Source organism: Chelonoidis abingdonii, chromosome 25 (assembly GCF_003597395.2).
Source record: "Chelonoidis abingdonii isolate Lonesome George chromosome 25, CheloAbing_2.0, whole genome shotgun sequence".
Classification (NCBI taxonomy): domain Eukaryota; kingdom Metazoa; phylum Chordata; order Testudines; family Testudinidae; genus Chelonoidis; species Chelonoidis abingdonii.
In genome coordinates, this window is record NC_133793.1 from 2,656,159 (window position 1) to 2,677,640 (window position 21,482).

General features: G+C 46.5%; 2 protein-coding genes across 2 annotated transcripts; both read left to right on the forward strand.

Annotated features, from left to right (window-relative positions):
* The first annotated feature begins 1,809 nt into the window (after positions 1-1,809).
* MRPS15 (mitochondrial ribosomal protein S15) lies at positions 1,810-14,656 on the forward strand. Its single transcript, XM_032766797.2, has 8 exons — positions 1,810-1,964; positions 3,547-3,609; positions 4,154-4,229; positions 7,454-7,502; positions 9,067-9,151; positions 10,591-10,649; positions 12,820-13,011; positions 14,454-14,656. Exons 1-8 carry the CDS (start codon positions 1,856-1,858, stop codon positions 14,571-14,573), a joined length of 753 nt encoding a protein of 250 aa, XP_032622688.1. The 5' UTR covers positions 1,810-1,855; the 3' UTR covers positions 14,574-14,656.
* An 805-nt stretch (positions 14,657-15,461) lies between these two features.
* On the forward strand, positions 15,462-20,976 carry LOC116817039 (cornifelin homolog A-like). Its single transcript, XM_032766778.2, has 4 exons — positions 15,462-15,837; positions 17,319-17,452; positions 17,777-17,913; positions 20,843-20,976. Exons 2-4 carry the CDS (start codon positions 17,341-17,343, stop codon positions 20,936-20,938), a joined length of 345 nt encoding a protein of 114 aa, XP_032622669.1. The 5' UTR covers positions 15,462-15,837; positions 17,319-17,340; the 3' UTR covers positions 20,939-20,976.
* The last annotated feature ends 506 nt before the right edge of the window (positions 20,977-21,482 follow it).

The following is a 21,482-nucleotide window of genomic DNA, read 5'->3' on the forward strand; positions in this document are numbered from 1 at the left end:
GAGGTCTTTGTCCTGCAAGAACAGGTGTAGAAATCGTCTCATAACTCCACTGCAGCTTGGAACCCTGAATTCTTGCCTGCTGCAAAGGCCACCCCTTAGCCATGATGCAATCCTTATTTGAGTGACAAGGTTTACAGGCCATCCTATTCAAAGGCTTCCCCAGGTCACAGGCCCTGCGATGGGCCAGTTCCACTGCAAGCCAGCTCCACAGTGACTGAGCTTCACTACAATCTGGGGGCTCTTCAGCAGCCCCCTGGGGAAATGAATGGGGGGAGGGTCTCACTTCCGTTCCCATTGGCATTTCGCTTTTGTTGGCAGTCACAGTAGGAAGGCTTAGGACTGAATGGGGCAAGGAACCTGAACCTCCTGCTCATCCTCAGATGTGAACCCATCAGTGCATTGATGGAGGCTGAAGACACACTGTGGGGGAAACTGCTGCGGCCCACCCCATCCCCGTTTGGGCACCTCTCCTGCCGGGCCTCTATACAGAGTCTCCCATGGGCGCGCCTTCCCGGCACATGTAACCGTGTTCATGCCCCTCGCTCCTTTGGGGCCCCTCCTGCCTCACTGTCAGGACGGCCTTTGAATGCTGCAGTCATGCCTGGCTGGCGCCTTCACTGAACTCCCACAAACTAAATGTGATGCAGGAAAACAAACCCTTGAAGGCAAGAGGGAGTGACGTGCACTATTCTCTATAAATCCCACGTGTAGCTCAGTTTTCCTGCATGTTATCCTGCCTGACTGCACAAAGTTAAATCGAAGGGGAAACTGACAGGAAGCAGAACAATGGCAAAGAACAGGTCAGAATGTCCAGGATTCTGGGGGAAACAATGAGGAGGCTGTTCACTGGGGAAGACCCCGGTCTGGCTCTAACTAGACTGGTCTACTTATTCCCAGGCTTTGCCATGCGCCAAAGGGGGTCCTAAAACCATAAAGATGTTGGCTAAGGAAAGAACGGGGGTTGTCAGGAGCTGCCCAGAAAGCATCAGGAAGTGCTGATGGCGATGCTAGGAGTCTGCTTCTCCCAGTCCAGAGCCAGAAGTGAGTGGGCTGAATGGAACCGACCCAAGCTTGCAAGGAAAGATAAATGTTTAGAGAAGGGGAAATACGCACATAGACCTTTATGGTTTTTATCTTTTACTCTAGGTGCTTTGGGGGAATAAATACTGCTTGGTTTTGAAGAAGCTGGTTTTGGGTCAGTTGAATCAACTCTCTAGGCACAGCTCCCCAGAGGTCAAGGGCTTACAGGTGCCAAACCCCGCTGGGCTGCTCATGCCAGCACTATCGGGAAATGGACACACCCAGAGAGCCGGGGGCAGGATGGCCACTGCCACATCCCCAGGTCACAGCACATCCCTTCGGCTGTCCCTGCCCCTACCAGGGTGAACTGGCACGCACACTGTGCGTGAGGTCACACCGCACACACACCACCATGCTGCCAAGCGCCCGCTGGCATGACCTCGCCTACACCACGCTGATGGGGGTGGAGCAGCGTGCGCTGCCGAATGGCATCCCCAGCGCGTGACAGCGACAAACCGCGTCCGGTTTATATCAGCACCGGAGAGGGGCAAAGCACCCGGCCTGCCTCCCCCAGACCCTGCAGCAGGGACCCCCCCTGCGAGAAAGGGGCAGGAAGCCAGGCCCATCTCAGGCTGGCAGGCCCTGCTCCCCCAACACCCCCAGCAGTGCTCGGAGCCACGAGAGGAACTGGGCCAGGCCTGACCCTGCTAACCTGGGCAGAGCTGCCTCACCCTGAGCCCAGCCCAGCCGCCGATCGATCAGCTCGGCGGTCGATTGGCCCGGTCTGTCTCAAGATGGCGGCGCCCATGCCAGCTGGACCGTAGGGCCGGGGGAGATGCTGCTGCTGGGGGTCCGCGGGGCGCTGGGCTGGGCCTGGAGCTGCCGCCTGCCAGGCCCCGGCTGGGGCAGGGGGGTCAGCGGGGCCCTCCGCCTGCAGGAGACGGGTGAGGCGGCCTGCGGGGTTCGGGAGAGAGGAGCCCGCACGTGGGCTGGGGGGGCCCGGGGAGGGTCGGAGGGAGACCGGGGAGCAACGCGAGGAGGGGGCTGGAGATTGTGGGGAAGGAGGGTAGGTGGGTAACTAGAGGAAGAGGGTAGCTGGGGGAAGGGAGAGGGGGTCAGGGGGAGGGGAGTAGGAAGAAGGGGGAAGAGGGAGTAAGTGGGGAGGGAGGGTTCAGAGAGGGGGTAGCTGGGGCGGTGGGGGGTCAGGGAGCTGGGGGGAGGGGGGCGCTAGGGAAGGAGAAGGTCGGGAGAAAGTTAGGGGAGGGGAGTAGGAGAAGAGGGCGCTAGGGAAAGGAAGAGGTCAGGGGAGTAGGAGTGAGGGGAGAGGGGTACTGTGGCGGAGAGGGGGTGGCTTGAGGAGGCGGGATGTAGCTGGGGGCGGCAGTGGCAGGGAGAGGATGGTGGGAGCTGGGGGAGGCGGGCAGCTAGGGGGAGGGAGGTGGGGGAAGCTGGGGGGAAGGAAGAGGAAGGGTGGGGAGCTCCAAGCTGGAGCGGAGAGTTGCGGGAGTTAAGGGCCATGGTAGTAAGGGGAAGTTCGACAGCAGTTGGCTGAGGTCAGGGGGGTGCTGGTGGAGTTCTCGGATGTGAGACGCGTGGTGGTGGTGGTGGGAGGGACTGCATGGGCTCCCTGCCGGGACTAAGGTGATGGGAGAAGTGCAGAGTTCTGCAACTGGGAGATTGAGCCTAAGGGTGGGTGCTGGTCCCTGGGAGGAGTCAGGTACTTCAGGCCCTAGGACAGGGTGAATGCCGAATCCCAAGGTGCAGAGTGTACTAGAGTGTTAGCAGGTTGGGATAGGTGACAACCTTTAAGGCCAGGAGCCTTCTGTGCAGGGGGGGAAACACTGGGCACTGTGGTGCTTCATGCTTCCAAACACGCACACAAGCAGCAGTATTGGTGCCACGGGCTTGGTTACCAGCTACTGTAGCTGATTCCTGCCTCATCGTCGGAGATAAGCTTCTGTGCTGATAGACCACTGCTGCCGGTTTCCTATTTGCCCCCTCTCTGTCCCGCCATGGAGCTTGAGCTGCTCCAGACCTCATATTGTCATCAGACCACATTTTACGGGGTGTTGGTGGCACACACAAATAGGAAGTGATGGGTGCTGGTTAGTACAGCCAGAGCGTTACTGTGATCATCTGGGACAAATGCTTTAACAGACTGAGGAGCTTCTGCACTAAGAGGTAGTGAGTAGATGGTGAATTGCCAGTCCTGTAATGCTCAGTAATGGACAACGTCAGCAGGAGCCTGCTATTGGGAGTGCTCTCCTTCAGACTCCTTGCTTCTGTGGACACGCAGCATCCTTGGATTATGGTGCAATCGAACATCTGCTTGAAATATTTTCTTTAGTGCCTCTGACACAGACCTAGACAGCTCTCACAGAAGCCCAGGCAGAGGGTGCTCTAAAGGCAATCTCCCAATACAAACTTCTTGTTTACATTATATTGAGTATATTCTTACCAAATCTCAAAAGCATATAGATAAAATGTATTTATGTGTCTAGTCAATCTTTGCTTTCTTCCATGAAGTTTATAGCCCGCTTGTTCAGCCAGCCAGAGGTTATGCCAGGCCTGTCAAAAAGAGGAAGCAAGGTATGGTAGAGACTGGATTTTGAGCACATTCCGCAATGTATTATTCTTAATAACATTAACATCACCAATTTGCGGGGGGGGGATTACACCCTAAACGTTTTATTAGACACTTGAATGGGGTGTGGGGGTGTGTGTTTGATTCATTTAAATCATGCTTCAGAAATCCTAAAAACAATTTTCAGACAGCAAGCATGCTGGGTTGGTCTAAAACCGTAATTGGACTGTCATTTCTTGAATACACAGTGAATGCTCACTGAAGTCAACAGAAGCGTTTGCATTGATCTCAATGGGTTTGGATCAAAACCTAAATCCAGAATTCTGAAGCCAGGAAGTGGGATCATATCAACTCCCGTCACCTGTCTTATCCACACTCAAGTTCAGTTCAAAACTGCTTTCTTGGTTTGCCCTTCACAATTGAAAGATCCATCCCCTCTTTCCTCTTGAATTATCTTCCTCTGCTCCATTCCCCCCTCCAAATTCTGTAGGGTGTGAGAGAGCCCTGATTTGAAAGGCTGTTCCTCACATGTTGATCTTTTCTTTGTAGTGCTCCCCAGCCATCTGGATGACCTTCCTCCTACCATGCTGAAGAAAGATTATGCCAATGTCCCAATAATAGATAAGTATGTTCTAGAGGCAAGGGAAGGGGGAATGCTTAATCGTTTCAGAGATTTAATTATTGAAGACATCTAACCACAGAAAGCAGTAGTTGTGATACTGCTAGCATTTACATAACACTGTACAGTCATTCATCTAGAGAGAACTGCAGAAGTTTTGAAATAATGGGTGAAGAGTCTGTAATTTGCAGAAGTGGCCACTGATTATAAGAAATAGGAACTTAAGAACAGCTATACTAGATCAGAGGGGCTGTGGCCAGTCCAGAGGGAATGAACAGAACAAAGTGGTCCATCCCCTGTCCCAGCTTCTGGCAGTCAGATGTTTAGGGATACCCAGAGCATAGAGTTGTGCCCCGACCATCTTGGCTAATAGCTATTGAAAGACCTTTCTCCATGAACTTATCTAGTTCCTTTTTGAACCAAGTTATACTTCTGGCCTTCACAACATCCCATGGCAACAAGTTACACAGGTTAACTGTGTGTTGTGCAAAGTACTTCCTTGTGTTTTGTTTTAAACTTGCTGCCTATTCATTTCGTTGGGTGACCCCTAGTTTTTGTGTTATGTGAAGAGGTAAATAGCTCTTCCCTAATCACTTCTCCACACCAGTCATGATTTTACAGATCTGTATTGTATCCCCCCTTTAGTTGTCTTTTTTCTAAGCTGAACAGAGCCAATCTTTTTAATTGCTCCTCATATGGAAGCTGTTCCATGCCCCAAATCTTTTTTGTTGCCCTCTCTGCACCTTTTCCAATTCGAATAGAGCTTTTCTGAGATGGGGTGACTAGAACTGCACACAGTTTTCAAGGTGTGGGTATACCATGGATTTATATAGCGGCATTTCTCTCTTTTCTAATGGTTCCTACCATTCTTTTAGCTTTTCTGACTGTAACTGCACATTGAGTGGATGTTTTCAGAGAACTGTCCAGGATGACTCCAAGATCTCTTTCTTGAGTGGTAACAGCTAATTTAGACCCTATCATTTTGTATGTATAGTTGGTATTGTTTTCCACTGTGCATTACTTTGCAGTTATCAACGCTGAATTTCATCTGTCATTTTGTTGCCCAGTCACTGAGTTCTGTGAGATCCCTTCAAAATTCTTTGCTGTCTGCTTTGGACTTAACTTTCTTCAGTAATTTTGTATCATCTGCAAACTTTACCACCTCACTGTTTACCTCTTTTTCCAGATCATTTATGACTATGTTGAACAGCACTGGTTGTAGTACAGACCCCTGGGGGACGCCACTATTTACTTCTCTCCATTCTGAAAACTGATCATTTATTCCTACCCGTTCTTTCCTGTCTTTTAACCAGTTACCAATCCATGAGAGGACCTTCCCTCTTATCCCATGACAGCTTAGCTTGCTTAATACCCTTTGGAGAGGGACCTCATCAGAGACGTTCTGAAAGTCCAAGTACTGGACATTCGCTGTATCCCCCTTGTCCATGTGTTTACTGACACCCTTAGAGAATTCCCATAGATTGGTGAGGCATTTTCCCTTTACAAAAGCAGTGTTGACTCTTCCCCAACATACTGTGTTCATCTACATGTCTGATCTTTCCTTCTTTTCTCTAGTTTCCACCAGTTTGCCTGGTACTGAAGTTAGCCTTACTAGCATTACATTAGCTATCCTCCAGTTGTCTGGTACAGAGGCTGATTTAAGTGATAGGTTACATACCATAGTTAGTAGTTCTGCAATTTCATATTTGAGAACACTTGGGTGAATGTCATCTGGTCCTGATGACTTACTACTGTTTAATTTATCAGTTTGTTCCAGAACCTCCTCTACTGAGACCTCAGTCTTTGACAGTTCCTCAGATTTGTTGCCTAAAAAGCATGACTTGGGCATGTGAATCTCTCTCACATTCTCTGCAGTGAAGAGCAATACAAAGAATTCATTTAGCTTCTCTGCAATGGCTTTGTCTATCTTGAGTGCACCTCCATGGTACAGTGGCTCCACTGGATGTTTGGCAGGCTCCCTGCTTCTGGTGTACTTAAAAATGTTTTGCTATTTTTGTCTTTTGCTAGTTGTTGTTCTTCAAATTCTTCTTTGGCCTACTTAATTATACTTGACTTGCCAATCTGGTTTCTGTGGTAGGATTGACTTCCAATTTTTAAAGGCCGTCTTTATGTCTCTAACTGCCTTTTTTACGCTGTTGTTTAACTATCAGGGCATTTTTCTCGTCGTTTTAGTGTTTGTTTTTCATCTGGGGTATACGTTTACTTTGATCCTCTAGCATGGTGTTTTGAAATAGTTTCCATGCAGCTTGCACGCTTTTCACTCTTGTTGTCACAAGGAAAGTTCCTTTTAATTTCCACTTATCTAGCTGCTTCTTTTTGTGTAGTTCTCCTTTTTGAAGTTAAATGCTACTGTGGTGGGTTTCTTTGGTATTTTCCCCCCTACATGGATGTTAATTCAATTACATTATGGTTGCTGTTACTGATTGGTTCAGCTACGTTCTCCTCTTGGACCAGATCCTGTGCTCCACTTAGGACTCAATCAAGAATTGCCTCTCTCCTTGTGGGTTCCAGGAAGCAGTCACTAATGGTGTCTAGAAATTTTATCTCTGCATCCTGTCCTTATGGATACTTACTTTCTGGGTGCCCAACTTGAGATGCCTTGGGGTCTGATTTTCAGAAATGCTGGGCACCCAGAGGAGGAACCTGTGGGTGCCTAGTACTTCTAGAAATCAGGCCTTGAGGTGTCTCAAGTTGGGTACCCAAAATTAGTGGTCACTTCTGAAATTTGGGCCCAACTGCATGTGTGTGGCTGGACTCTTTTGCCCACGTGGAATCCCACTGACTTTGGGAGGATGCTGCACAGATATAGTTTGAAGGATAATGGCCTTAATAGGGATCATTTTGTCTTTGAATGTTCGTGGAAAGCTAATCTTCAGCACCCGGACTGCACATCATGTAGGTTTCAGAAGTATCAGTACTTCATAGTGAACTGAAACGTTTCAGCCCTAGTATCCAATTAAAACAAAAAGCTACATACTGCCTCCACTCTTAGCAGTGATTTCTTTTAATGAATGCAAGAAATGGTTTGATTTCCTTATTACTTTTTATTGGTAGAAAGCCTCTAACCTACTCTATTGTAAATCTCTTTGAAACACTTACAGAAATGCTAATCTGTTCTGAAAATCTAATCAACCTTCAGAGTTAAAAACAAAATAAATACATTGCATATTCTGCTTTGTTTTACAAATCAATCTCCGATCTCCCTGCAGGGTTGATGATGTAGTGAAAAGGCTATTGTCTCTGGAAATGGCCAGTCAGGTTAGTGTCTTTCTGTTTGTGTAAATGCTAGAATTTTGGGTGACAATGTCTCTGTAAGATCTGGCTATAGGCTCAAAATTATTTCATAATTTACTTCTGGTTTGTTAGTTGTGCCAAGTGACTTCAAACCTGGTGGTTAATAACTCACCCTGATCTGTTGGTAATTAACTCAAAACACACCTGAAATTCACCAAACAGTTCTCTCATTTATACTAGTAAAATACATGTATGTACTATTGTTTTTTACATATATTAAAATAAGTGAGAAAATGCTAGAAGAATTACAGAAAGAACCATAGGGCTGTTGAGTGCCAGCAAATGATATCTACTTATTCTAGAAAATGATACACAGTCAAAATTCATTTAAAAAGTGGTTTTATTACTATTTTTCAAGTGCCTCAAAACGCAGGCACCTCAAAGACAAGAGAAGGCCCTCATGCCATGGAGCTGCTTAGTATCTAAATTCAGAAATGTACAACCAGAATAGGACACATGCAGATAAAACGGAGTTCTCCAACTGTACTGAGAGAGACTGGGCCCAGGTCCTGGTCCTTCATTATGCTGGCAGGAGCTGGGAGCACTTTGGTGTGATCATGGTCAATCCTACAAACTTAAATGTCTAAGTGCTGCTCAAATGTTAATACCAGGGAAGCGTTCAGTATTACTACCCTTGTGAGGTGGCAAAATACATAACTTGTGGTTGGGCTTGGAGGAATTTAAATCTTTTTTATATAATTTTATGCATAATATCAATGTTTATTTTTAAGCGTTTTTGTATTTAATTTTTCATAGTTGCAGGAAATTATGGGGGGTCAGACAATTATTTAATGACTATAGATATTGAGATTCCCAAAGTTAAAGCTTTATGACCTTTAAAACACACATTGTCAACATCGCATGTCAAAATATACAAAGTAAATATCCTTAAAACAAACTCTAAGAAGTTCTCATGCAGCATTTTTCTTACCTTGCCTAGCTGTAAATTTTGACTGTTATCGATGGAAATATTTCTTCATTGGCTTGAGTGTGTCTGTACAGTGATACTGGTCTTTACCGACTTTTACCAATAAAAATCGAATCCTTTCCAGCCTAGGTTGGTGTTGCTTAATAGCAAATCTCTCTGGCTAGTTAAAGAGAGAAACTGCCAAGGTTCAGAAGGAGAGACGTGCATTCCAGCGGGGCTGGATGAATCTCTGAGCATGTCAGCTAAAAGGCACAAAGGGGTTTGAGTGTGAGCAGGCACCTTTCTTTCCACATCTGTGTGTGTCTTAAGAAAGGGGGTTCCTTGACTTCACGCCTAAAAAAGGCATTTCTAGTGCTTACAGCTGAGAACTTTCTGAGTTCTTCTTTGCTGTACTCTGACACTCGGTGGCTGCCTTGCCCTTTGCTGGCTGAAGAAGCTCATGCATTGAGCAAAGCCATTTATAAAATACTTGGCTTTTCCCCACACTTCCTCTGGGCGTGTTGAGTTGGTGTCAGTGCTTTGAGGCAGTGGGGTGTCTTGCATCTAGAATAATCCCAAATAACAAAGCTGAGGGCCTTGGTTTCTGTCTGTTGCCCACAGAGAGAGAAAGTGAAGATAAAGACGCAGCAGTTGATCGAGAAGGTCAGGAGGACTCCCAGTGACAATGGTTCCTTCGAGGTGCAAAGTAAGTCCAAGAGCCAGAGGGAAATCCCCAGTAGAGAGTATCTCTTTGCTTTAATCCAGCTGTTTCCCCTGTCATTTTACTGAGGCTCCTGTGAGAACTACAAGAGCCACCTTTGTGGGAGCACTGGGAAGGTGTCCCACCTGAAGTAGAGCACTGGGGGACCTTCAGGGTCTGGGAGTGCAACAGATGTAACATGCTTATCCACTGGCAAAGGGAGCGGTTTGAATTTTTCTAATGAGTGCCTGTGGCTGCTGCATAGAGAGACATTCTTGTAGCTCTCTGCTTCAGAGACCTGGGATGGAGAATTCCTCTCCAGCTGTTGATGTTACTGCAATACTTTTCCAGTAATATGTTTCTTCTGGTTTTTTTTTCCACTATTTCTGCAACTGTGATGTCCTAGGCCCAGGAGAATGAAGCAATTTTCTGGGGAGGGAGTGCATGACAGGAATTGTGGCTTTTGAAAGATCACTGTTGTGTTTGGAAATAAAACTCCTTTCTGTACACATACCAATTGTTTAATGAAACCCCAAAGGACAGGTGCAGAGGCAGAGGTTAGGCTGCTGCATGACAATTCATTTGACAGGGCGTAACCTTGCCCAAAGTTGTGTATGGAGCTGGGAGAGGTGAATCCCTCCAAACATGTGACCCTGTGTTAAAGTTCCACACTGAGTCTGGCACCCATTGTCACCCCTTTCCCCATCTGGGAAAAGGAGATTTGCCTCTCCAAGCTTAGTCAAAGTGCTCTAAGGTGCTAGAAGTTCACAGTACCATCATCCTTCTTCCAATGCTTTCCACTACAAATGTCTGCCAGGAGCCTCTCCAGTTACAATGTGGAAGTGCCGCACATCCCAAGGGCAATGTGTGAGTTAACCAATTCCAAGCACCCACATCACACAAACCACTGCAGCTGGCAGTTTTAGCACAAAGGCTGAACTGGCCAAGGAAACTGAACTTCTCACCTCTAGAGACAATTTCTACAGGCCAAGTCTGATGTATATTGGTAGGGGGCAGTGGGTTCTGCCGGTACTGAAATTCACTACTGATTTAAATATAGCCATGTATTGTTAAGCAGACTGGGCTTCTTCCTATTCCTCTCAGACTGACACCAAGTGGAGTAGAGTGAATATAAAGCCGTCAGCCGTTAAGTGGGGCAGCAGGCATTTCAGCTGTCAAGGCAGGCTCTCGATTGTTATTAAAATAATCTTAATACATAATACACACTTTCAAAATAACTTTAAACTGATGTTTAAGTTTTGGATGTTTAATTTTGAAGGTTTGTTTTGCATTTTTTTTTTTTAAGAAATTCTGTACAAATACCCAAAGTTCTTTGCAAATCTGATACCCAAAATGTATCCACTGTAGTGTCAGAAATCTGAGAAAACATCAGTGTCAGAGAACGCATTGCTGCTTTTCTGTAATCTCTTGTTTATCTTTTATAGCTGCTATTTTAACTGCCAAGATTCAAACTCACCAGGAGCACCTGCGGATGTACCCCAAGGTAATTCTCATTAGATATGTAATCTACAAATTTGAGACCAGCCAGAGGGTCTTGTACTTTATTTCAGACTTACAGGATTTAAATTGTGAGGAAGATCTTAATTCAGTTATTTAAAAGACTGTATCTCCTCCCTTCTAAAGCAGTGAGGTCACTGGTAGCGTTTGAAGCTGGAGGATACTGTAGGCAGTAGCTCATGTTTCAAGGATTGCTTTGAGTTTTGCTGCAGCTGACTGGAGAATCTATGGATCACAGTTACATTTTCAGAGATTGAAATTTGTCCAAATATGTTCCTGGAGCAATGGAAGCAGTGGTGTAGCCACGTTCTAAGAGCAGGGGGAGTGAACACAGAAAAAAAGGTGCCACCCGCTGCAAAGCAGCGAATGGAAAAAAAAAAAAGAAAACTCAAGTCTTGCCAAATAACCCGCTGCACCGAATTACCCACCACCGAATTGCTTCTGAAGACCCGGAGTGACTGAAGCACCTGTCGCCGAATTGCCACCAAAGACCCAGAGCTGCCAGTGGGAAACCCGTGCTGGAGCTGCAAGGTAGCAGGCGCCCCCCAACGGGCACAGGGAGGAGTGTCACCCGGCCGCACAAAGCGAGGGCTGGAGGAGCACGAGCCGCCACTGCAAGATGCATGTAGCAGAGCCCACAGTGAGTGCTGCCGAAGACCCGGACGTGCTGGGAAGTGCTGAATGACTGCTCAGGGGAGCAACTGCTCCCCTGCAGCTACACTATGGAAGCCACTGCCTAGATGCATTTGAATTAACAGCTAAGCTAAATCATGCTGCTAGTGAAGATGGGCTTTTCATATGTTTGTTGTTTAACATATATTTATATATGTCAGCTAGAAACCTATTTCCTTCTGGCTATAAACATTTTTCCCAGATGGGATTTATCTCAATGCCACAGTGGCTTAAAATCTAGTCTGTTATTTCAAGGCCCCCTAGGTTCAAAGTCCAAACTTGGATCATCAGCAAAAATGAGTTTGTGGACAAGACACCCTTAGGTTCTTGCTGAAATTGTACCAGCTTGGAAATGTACCATCAGACATGCCCCAGAATGTGCTTCAATTTCTCACATTAAAATTGTTCCCTGTTTATCTTTAAGTTTATGGAATTAAAGTCTTTAAGGTTTTGTCTGCACTACAGAGTTAGGTTGATGCAAGGCAGCTTGCATTGACCTAACCACGGAAGTGTCTACACTTTAATTTGCTCCCACCAACGTAACTGCTCCACTACTGACTTCATCTCCATGAGTGGTGTAGAGTCAAGGTCGACGTAGTTGGGTCAATGCGGTGTCAGTGTAGACACTGCATTGCTTATGTAAACTGTTAAAGGCTTTCAGGAGCCATCCCACAATGCCCCACACTGATAGTACAATCAATACAAGCGCTCCTGACACAAGGAGCAAAGTGTAGAGACGCACAGGCGATGTAACTGCTGCAGTGGCTGTATGCCAGCATAAGTTAAGTCGACTTAATTTTGTAGCATAGACATGGCCTGAGAAGGTAAGAGCTGTTATCCTGGACTGGGGTCCAGCTAGTCCAATATCCAGCCTGTAGCAGCAGTTGTACCTTACGTTTCAGCGGAAAACAGAAACACTTGAAACGTACTTGGCTGACAGTGTGCAAGAGTTGTGCGTATAGTGTGGGGAGGGAGTTGCTTCTGACCCCTGCAGGAAGTTGTTCTGCCCTGAAGCCAGAGATTCCCCCTAATAACATGGTTGAATTATCCAAACTCCTTTGCAAAGGATGAACAAATGGACCCTACCAGGTCAAACTGGTCCCAAATGCTTCTGTAGGATTTTGGAACAATACATGTAAATGGAAGCAGAGGTTTTAGCCAGTAAGACTTCCCCTGCAGTCTTTGGCACTTGGCCATTGCAGGTTATGCTAGTGCTGAGGAAGGTGTAATTGAGCAGTAAAAGAGAATACACAAATTGAAACTAACCTTCTAGCAGAAGAATTGTAAATCAAATGCAATTTGACTCTTCAAATTTTCTTATAAAAATCCGAGGTGCCGATTATATCATTTAAAGAAAATGGTTCTTAAAATATTACTCTTAACCTGACTGGGTCCCCGTCAGCAATAACCTGGGCTTTTGAGAACTGCTTATTGGGAAGGAATTACAGTCTGACTGCAACTCATGAATATTAAATCCTCTGCAGGACAAAAGTAACCGGCGTCGCATGCTGATGGCCATAGATCGCCGGAAGAAACTGCTCAAGTACCTGCGTCGCACCCGCTATGAGACTTTTGAGCACACGTGCAAGCAGCTGGGCATCCAGTACACGTTACCGCCACCCTATTGCAGGAGAATGACCCGGCGATGGGTCGCTAAGAAGGCTTTCTGCCTCAAGGTATGAAGTGGAAGTACAGCACAGCATAGTGTCAAGGGGAGCAGGCTGTGGACTTGTCTGCACAGCTAGAGCAGATTTTCCTGCTAAGGGTCATAGCGGTTTGGATCACTGTGCTGAGGTGTGGGAGGAGGGGAAGTTGTGACTCTATCCTGGGTTTAGTGCTGGGAGTTTGATGGTCACTCTGGGATAGGATTGAGTTTGAAAAACAAATGAAAATTAGTGAAAGGTCTGTGCTGTCCAAACAGCTCCATAGAAAGTGAGTTAGGAGCTGGATGTGGTGGGCGAACATTTTGGCCTGAGGGCCGCATATGGAGGGCTGGCTGGAGCCTGGCGCGGCCCAACACCCCTCCTCTCCCCCGATGGCTTCCCCAGGACTCCTGCCCTATCCAACCCTGCCCCGTTCCCTGTCCCGACTGCCCCCCTCACCGCCCCATCCAGCCACCCCTTCTCCCTGTCCCCTGACTGCCCCCAGGACCCCTGCCCCTGACTTCCCCCCCCACCCCCCACCCCCCTCCTCCTACTGCCCCCCAGAACCCTTGCCCCATTCAATCCCCCTGTTCCCTGCCCTCTGACCACCCCAACCCCTATCCACACACACCCCCGACCACTCCCCCCAAACTCCCCTGCCCTCATCCACCTTGCCCCCTTACCATGCTGCCTGAGCACCAGTGACTGGCAGCGTGGCTGGACTTAGCCACGCAGCACAGAGACCGGGTCAGGGTGGGCTCTGCAGCTGTGCTGCCCCAGGAGCTCGCAGCCCCGGCGCTCAGAGCATTGTGCTGGCGGTGCAGTGAGCTGAGGCTGCAGGGGAGGGGGGCAGGAGCTCAGAGCCGGGCAGGAGGGTCTCGCAGGCCGTAGTTTGCCCACCTCTGTGCTGGAGTCACTGAGTGAGCTACAAGTGCAGCCTGCTTTTTAACTGTCTGAAAGCTTCAAGTTTTGTTGCTGAGTTGCTGTGAATGAGAGATTCTGTTTTCCATTGCAAACTTGGGACAAATCCATTTCTTCAGAGTCCCACTAGGAGAATGAATATGTAGAAGTGAAAGTGCAAACTTCTGTTATATCCTGGGAAGGGATGTGGGCCTCAGCGGTTGGTCAGCGTCTAACTTGTCATCTACACTCATGTAACTGAGAGCAGAAGTAAAAAACTGTATTAAAAAAAAAAACCTCCTTGAAAACGAATACAGTACTTTGGCCCGGCAACAGAATAGCTGTGTGGAAATGAATATATCAACTGGAATTCTTGTATTTGGAGTCCCAGAAGGTGTGTGTGTGTCAGGTGCAGTTGCTTTTATTGAGACATGTAGTGTCCCTTCTAAACCTTGATGTTCTAGGATTTAACGGATCTTCCCTAAGTTCCTGAATGACCCTGACCTGATGTTAGAACTGTTTTCAACAGGGAGACAGTCTTCTTTCTTCCCTTACCCCCTACCGCTCTCCTGCAGGTTTTCAATGAGGTACAGAAACTGAAAGCACCCGAGAGGCTAAAACAGAGACGAGAATGGCAAGCAAAAGCAAGGGCTGCCAAGGAGCAGACGCTGCAAAGTGAAGGGACCCCAGTATAGCAGCACTCTGAGCAGATCTCGCATTCCATGCCTGCATGTGAAAAATGTGTCCCTCCAAAATACAATAAATGATTTTAAAGCTACTATTTCCAATTTCTTAGTGTGGGAGGAGGGTGTATGTAGTGTGTCCTCGGTATTGGGAGTGAGTGATCAAAAAATCTGACTGTTCAACAGAAATACACAGTGGGTGTAATGAGCAGTTTGAGGCACTTTAGCTGCTACAGTCAAGTGTGCATTCTTGAGCCTTGTCCTCACTGATTGTGCTAAGAAAAACTTTAATTTTAGGGATCCCACCCCATCGTAGGTTGGCAAGTGATCGTGTCTTCGATGTGAAGTTCCCTCCCTTTAGACAGGCGTCTAGCTCAGGGGAGGGCAAACTACGGCCACGGGCCAGATCTGGCCTGTCAGGGCTTTCAATCCAGCCCCATGGCGCAGTGGGGTTAAGGCAGACTCCCTGCCTGCCCTGGCCCCACGCTGCTCCCGGCAGCGGCCAGCACCATGTCCTTGCAGCCCCTGGGGGAGGCAGAAGGCTTCGTGCGCTGCCCTTGCCAGCAGGCACCACCACCGGCACCCCCCTCCCCCCCCAGCTCCCATTGTCTGGGAATGGAGAACTGCGGCCAATGGGAGCTTCAGGGGTGGTACCCACAGGTGAGGGCAGCGCATGGCAGAGCCGTCTGCTCCCCACCCCCCACCCCCACCCCCGGAGCCACTGCCAGACATGCTGGCCACTTCCGGGAGCGACGCAGAGCCAGGGCAAGCAGGGAGCCTGCCTTAGCCCCGCTGCATGCCACTGCCACCCCAGAGCCGCTCGAGATAAGTGGCACCGAACTGGAGCCTGCACCCCAACCCCCTGCCCTGAGCTCCCTGCCACACCCCTCCTGCCTTGAGCCCCCTCCCACACTCCGCACCCCCTCCTGCACCTCTGCCCTGAGCTCTCTCCTGCACACTGCACCGTCTGCCCCAGCCCTTCATTCATGGCCCTGCATACAATTTCCCCACCCAGATGTGGCCCTCAGGCCAAAAAGTTTGCCCACACCAGTCTAGCTCCTCTTATCACACAATGCAGAGAACTCACTACCTAATATTGCTGATGTCAAGAGTTTAGCAGAATTCAACCAATGATTATCCATAGAAATGTCACATAGAGGAGGGGCAGTTTCAGGAAGTTAGCCAACTCATGATTTAACACCAAGTCCCTGTAAGTTACACTTTGAATACATTTACCCTTTTGGCTCTCTTGAAAGTGAGAAGACAAAGCTTTGAGGTAAGTGGATCTCTTTTCATTTCAAAATGTACATAAACTGCATGTTAAATTACTCTGTTATTAAACCATTTCTAGTGCGTATTAGTCAAGTACAATGTGTGCATATTAATTTGTTATGCACCTAGAATTTTTAAAGCTCCTTTTTGAGAAGCATTCTAGACCTTCAGAGGGAATGCTGTGTTTACTCGTTGTGAATATATCTCTTTTTCCCTGTCCTGAGTAATTAACAACTCCTTGGCCTTACAAATACAAGACCAAGTACAATGTCAACATGTCTTATGCTTTTGGCTCTTTTAAGTCACCCTAGAAGAAACAAAGACACAAAATCTTTAAAAGTACATAATACAATGGGAACACGCAACCATTTAACCTCATAGCATAGATCCTGTGGGGGCATCAATGTCTATATCAGTGAGTCTCAGACTTCTGTATTGGTGACTCCTTTCACACCGCAAGCCTCTGAGTATGACCCCCCCCATAAATTAAAAACACTTTTTAAAATATATTTAACACCATTAAATACTGGAGGCAAAGTGGGGTTTGGGGTGGAGGCTGACAGCTTGTGACCCCCCCATGTAATAACCTCGTAACCCCCTGAGGGGTCCTGACCCCCAGTTTGAGAACCCCTGGTCTATATTTTAATACAGTTTAGTAATTGGAGAAACTGTGTGTGTGTGTGTGTGTGTGTGTGTGTGTGTGAGAGATATATAAAAAGAGAGAGACTTGGACTTTTTTGTATTTTCAAATACTGAATTGCATTTTTAATACAATTCTGTGTTGTAACTGATGTGTGGTAAATTAGCACCTGTAGATAACTGACTGCAGCTGTAAACTCATCATTAAGGATAAGATTGTCACAGAAGTCATGGATTCCATGACTTTCCGAGACTTCCATGACATTGTTGACTTCAGCCCTGAGGTTTAGGGGCTGCAGCTGGCGGGGGTGGGAAGGTGTCCACAGCTCCCAGACACCAGCCCCAGAGCCCTGATGCACCGTGAGGGCGCCCCAGAGCACAACCACCGCAGCAGCAGTGGGTCCTGGACTCTTCCCCCGCTCCCCCACCCCCACCCCACTGCACAGCAGGGCTTGGTCCTTCATTCCTCTCTGCCCCTGGGGCTTCAGTCATCTCTCCCCTCCCCACCCCCAGTCAAACCCTCTCCATTATTTTTAGTAAAAGTCACAGAGAGGTTGTGGGCTTCCATTAACTTTTGTTTAGTGCCTGTGACTTTCACTAATAACAACCATAACAATATCTTAACCCTACTTGTGATGAATCTTGTGTGCTGACTTCAGACAACATAGATTGGATAAGGTCATGCACCCTCTGTATCCATTTCCCCATTTTGTAAAATGGAGATTACACTGACTGACTTCACGTGAGAAGCGGAGGGCTAATATTGCTCTTTTATAAGTACTTAGGCTTACTGGTTCTTTAAGGAGCAAATATGACCTGTAGTTGCACCTTGGGCTTTGTTTGCAGAGGGTGCACTGAGCACTAGACAATGTCCCAGACAGTGATCGTCCAGCAACCTGGCTCCGTGGGGTCTGCCATCATGTCCCCAACGGGTGACTGGAGCACCGGGAGGTACGAATGTTGTGCAGACTGTGCCATATGTAAGTACAGTACTTGCTGCAGTTGTGATCATTTTTGAGGCAAGCCAGATCTCTCAGTGTCAGGTAACAGGTCTGCTGACTGCTGAGACTTTGAAGTGCATCAAGCACTGGGAGAGCATTTCTGTGAAGATAGTAAACATAGGAAAATGGAGAGGGCTGAGACCTGACTACATGTTAAGGAAGTTGAACAGGGGAAGGGGTAGGTGTGCAGGGAGGGAGAAGGAATATGGTTCCTTACCTAATGGTTCACTACACCATGTTGGCAAAACTGAATGATAAATGACTGACGTCCTGTACACTGTTTGTATATACTCTGTTTTGAAGGCTGTTTGGGGACTTTCTGCCCAACGCTTCTGTCATGTTATGTGGCAAACAAGTATGGAGAGAACTGCTGCCTTGGCATCACTTTTGGAGGCATGACGGCGCTGCGAACTCACATGCGCCTCTCTTACGGCATCCAGGTAGCATTGCTTTTTGGAAAGTTTCACTTCTTGGCATTTTCTGTCTTGTGAGCAATGTTTAAATTAGGTCAGGCTATCAGAGCAGCAGGACTCTATTTAGATTATGAAATGGATGTGAGTGGATCAAGGAAGCACCAACAGCACTGAATGTGAACTGGCGGAGGGTAATCTTTGCTGTGGAGATGTCTAACATTGTCTGAGAATAAGAACATATCTGCTGTATTGGGTGAAAGTTTAAGTCCATAATGTTCTGCACCCTAGTCTGCTGGTGGGCAACGCCTGATGTTTCAGAGGAGGCCAACACCGCTACCACCCCCCCCCCCCCCGTTAAACAGTTCAACAACTGTACAGTGTGGTATATAGGAAGGGGAGATTCCCTCCTGATCCCTGTGATGATTACCTTGCACCCCAATTTTTGAGATTTTTATTACCCTTTTCTCACCATGGATAACTTCAAATGTTATTGCTTGCAACATAATCCAGCTATGGTATTTGTCTCTGCCTTCCTCTGGGCAGTAATTTCCATGGCCCACCACATAGGTTGATATATAATTCCTTTCATTTGTTCTAAAATTATCCATCACTTGATTAATTGACTCCCCACCCCTTGGCTAGTTTTCCAAGATAAACAGCCAAATTCTAAACCCATAGTACGGAAATGCTTCCTACGTTAAGGACCTGTCTGATAACACTGGCTGACTCAACCCTCACTGGAAATTCCTTTGTCTCTAATGGTTCAACCAGATATGAGAATCTGAAGTGTGAGACATGGATAAATCCTGTTAGTCCATCTGCTTGGTGGAGATTAAGGTTTCAGTTTGTAGAACAGAATTGATTATGAAACAACACACTTCATCCAGCTTTGGACCAGCAGCTTAATCATTTTAACTCCTTTGCTAGGAACTTCTGATAGAGAATGATGTTAAAATCTCTGACTTTTGAACAGAGCTTAATATCTTTTGTTAATTCCTTAACCTACCACACTTGTAAAACCTATACAAATGAGTTTGTTCTGTTATGCAACAGCACAAATAACTGATCCCCTGTGGAGAGGGATATGCAGGTCTCTCTTTTTTCAACACTACAGTTTCTCTTTTTCTTCAGCAAATCGTTACATTACAAAACACTGTTACCTTGCTGAGGAAGTGGGGAGATGTCCTGTGGCTGAAAACAGTAGCATAGCCTCTCTCTGAATGGGAGGCTGCAGTTAGAACTGTTGGGCCTCAGCTCTGGTCTTCAGCCCATGCAAACTGCTTCTCCTTTGCTTTGTGTCAGACAACAAATTCTAGGGCTGTCAAGCGATTAGAAAAATTAATTGTGCTGTTAACAATAAGCAGCAAAGGGTCCTGTGGCACCTTATAAACTAACAGACTTATTGGAGTATGAGCTTTCGTGGGTGAATACCCACTTCATCAGATGCAATAGAACACCATTTATTTAAATATTTTTGGATGTTTTCTACATTTTCAAATATATTGATTTCAATTACAACATAGAATACAAGGTGTACAGTGCTCACTTTCTATTTGATTACAAATATTTGCACTGTAAAAACAAGATGTATTAGGTGAATTGAAAAATACTAAGTACCGTAGTGCAATCTCTTTATCATGAAAGCAGAACTTACAAATGTAGAATTATGTATTAAAAAAATCCTTCAATGTAAAACTTTAGAGCCTACTATGGTGGTTGAAGCATGAAGACATGAATCTTTAGTGCACCTGGCACAAATATCTTGCGATGCCAGTTACAACATTGCCACATGAATGCCTGTTCTCACTTTCAGGTAACATTATAATTAAGAAGTAGGCAGCATTATCTCCTGTAAATGTAAAAAATAATATTTCTCTTAGCAATTGGCTGAACAAGAAGTAGGACTGAGTGGACTTGTAGGCTCTAAAGTTTTACATTGGTTTTGAGTGCAGTTATGTAACCAAAAAACCCTACATTTGTAAGTTGCACTTTCACGATAAAAAGATTGCACTACAGTACTCGTATGAGGTGAATTGAAAAATACTATTTTTGTTTTTTCCAGTGCAAATATTTGTAATAAAAAATAGTGAGCACTGTACATTTTGTATTCTGTATTGTTTGATGTCTTTGAAAATGTAGAAAAACATCGAAAATATTGAATAAATTTCAGTTGGTATTCTATTGTAACAGTGCGATTAATTGCAACTATTATTTTTTAGTTAATCGCGTGAGTTAACCACGATTGACAGCCCTAACAACTCCACATGGGGCACCTTAGAAAATAATAGGCTACCATCCATGCCCTTAAAATAACAGTACCTAGAAACCATCTCTGTAATGTACAGTAGTGGGGACTGCAGCTGTTCTTCCATCAGTTGTGGCCTCACTGAGGAAGCCACTGATGGGGAGGGAGGGTTGGTGCTATCTTTAAACAAATTTAAATAAGGCTGTTAAGGAACTGGATGAGAACTGGCCTTTGGGGCCTCTCACCTCTAAATCACTGGATGAAAATTGTCAAGGTGGTTAACAATCAAAAGTCTTTAATGTCTGACAGCGCTTTGCCCTAGATGTTAAGTGAGTTTGAGTGGTCTCAATCCAGTTCCTATTAGCTGCCAGCCTTCTGACAAACTGCTCAAGTGGCTGGTTCCTGGGAAACGTGTGTCCAGTCCAATTGGTGCAAGTCTACACCTGGTACAATAATTAGGTTAGGTTGAGTATTTTTAAAAAAAATCTGAATCAAACCTAGTATTCTGAGGATTGGAGATGTATTATTCAGACAAGGCGCTGGCAAGGGGAAATAGCTACTTATATTAAAACAAAATTCCTACCTGAAGCACACATGTGTCTCCAAGCCATATAAAAGCACAAATCTGTGACCATTTCAAATCAACAGCACAGAATATTGGATTTAGGATATGGTTGATAATAGCCCTCCCATTTTATCTGGTGTATGCAGGGAACCATCTGCAGGGATGTACTGGCGATGTGCTGTTGTGGCCCTTGTGAGGTATGCAGAATGGCTCGCGAAATGAACATCCGCTCTCCACACTAAAGGTAAAGAGCATTGCAAAGTGGGCAGTTGGTGGGTGAAATCCCAGACACACCATTGCCCTTTTTCGCCAGGGAAGAGGCGGCAACTTTTCATAGAATATCAGGATTGGAAGGGATCTCAGACGATCATCTAGTCCAACTCCCTGCTCAAAGCAGGACCAACACCAACTTTTGCATGACTGCCCAGAAAATCTCATGCCATGGGCTAAGGCCCAGACCCCGTGGTGCAGTTCCGGTGGTAGGGAGGCAGTATTTCCATTAGAGGAAGTGGCTGCAGGGTGAGAGGATAAAATCAGCACGTGTGTTTGCTAGTAGCTGATAAACGTTGAGTGGTGCAGGGGCTGGCTGGGGCGGTGAAGTGCAGGGGTAGTTGGGCTCTGTGGGAGGATCTGCAATAGCTGAGATGGATTTTGTTGGGGCTCAGGAGGGGGACACAAGGAGTGGGCAGTATTTGAGAGTATACGGGTGGGGAATTGGGGGGCATGAGGCAGAAGGGTGTATGATGGGGGTTTGGGTCGGAGGGGGGAGAGTATGTGAAGGGAAGG

Bases quoted from the DNA above. Each gene is read 5' to 3' on its own strand.
- MRPS15 (XM_032766797.2), top strand. From the start codon at position 1,856: ATGCTGCTGCTGGGGGTCCGCGGGGCGCTGGGCTGGGCCTGGAGCTGC. The intron at 9,152-10,590 runs GTAAGTCCAAGA...TATCTTTTATAG, and splicing joins TGGTTCCTTCGAGGTGCAAA to CTGCTATTTTAACTGCCAAG. The intron at 13,012-14,453 runs GTATGAAGTGGA...GCTCTCCTGCAG, and splicing joins AGAAGGCTTTCTGCCTCAAG to GTTTTCAATGAGGTACAGAA.
- LOC116817039 (XM_032766778.2), top strand. From the start codon at position 17,341: ATGTCCCAGACAGTGATCGTCCAGCAACCTGGCTCCGTGGGGTCTGCC. The intron at 17,453-17,776 runs GTAAGTACAGTA...TCTGTTTTGAAG, and splicing joins TTGTGCAGACTGTGCCATAT to GCTGTTTGGGGACTTTCTGC. The intron at 17,914-20,842 runs GTAGCATTGCTT...TGGTGTATGCAG, and splicing joins GCCTCTCTTACGGCATCCAG to GGAACCATCTGCAGGGATGT.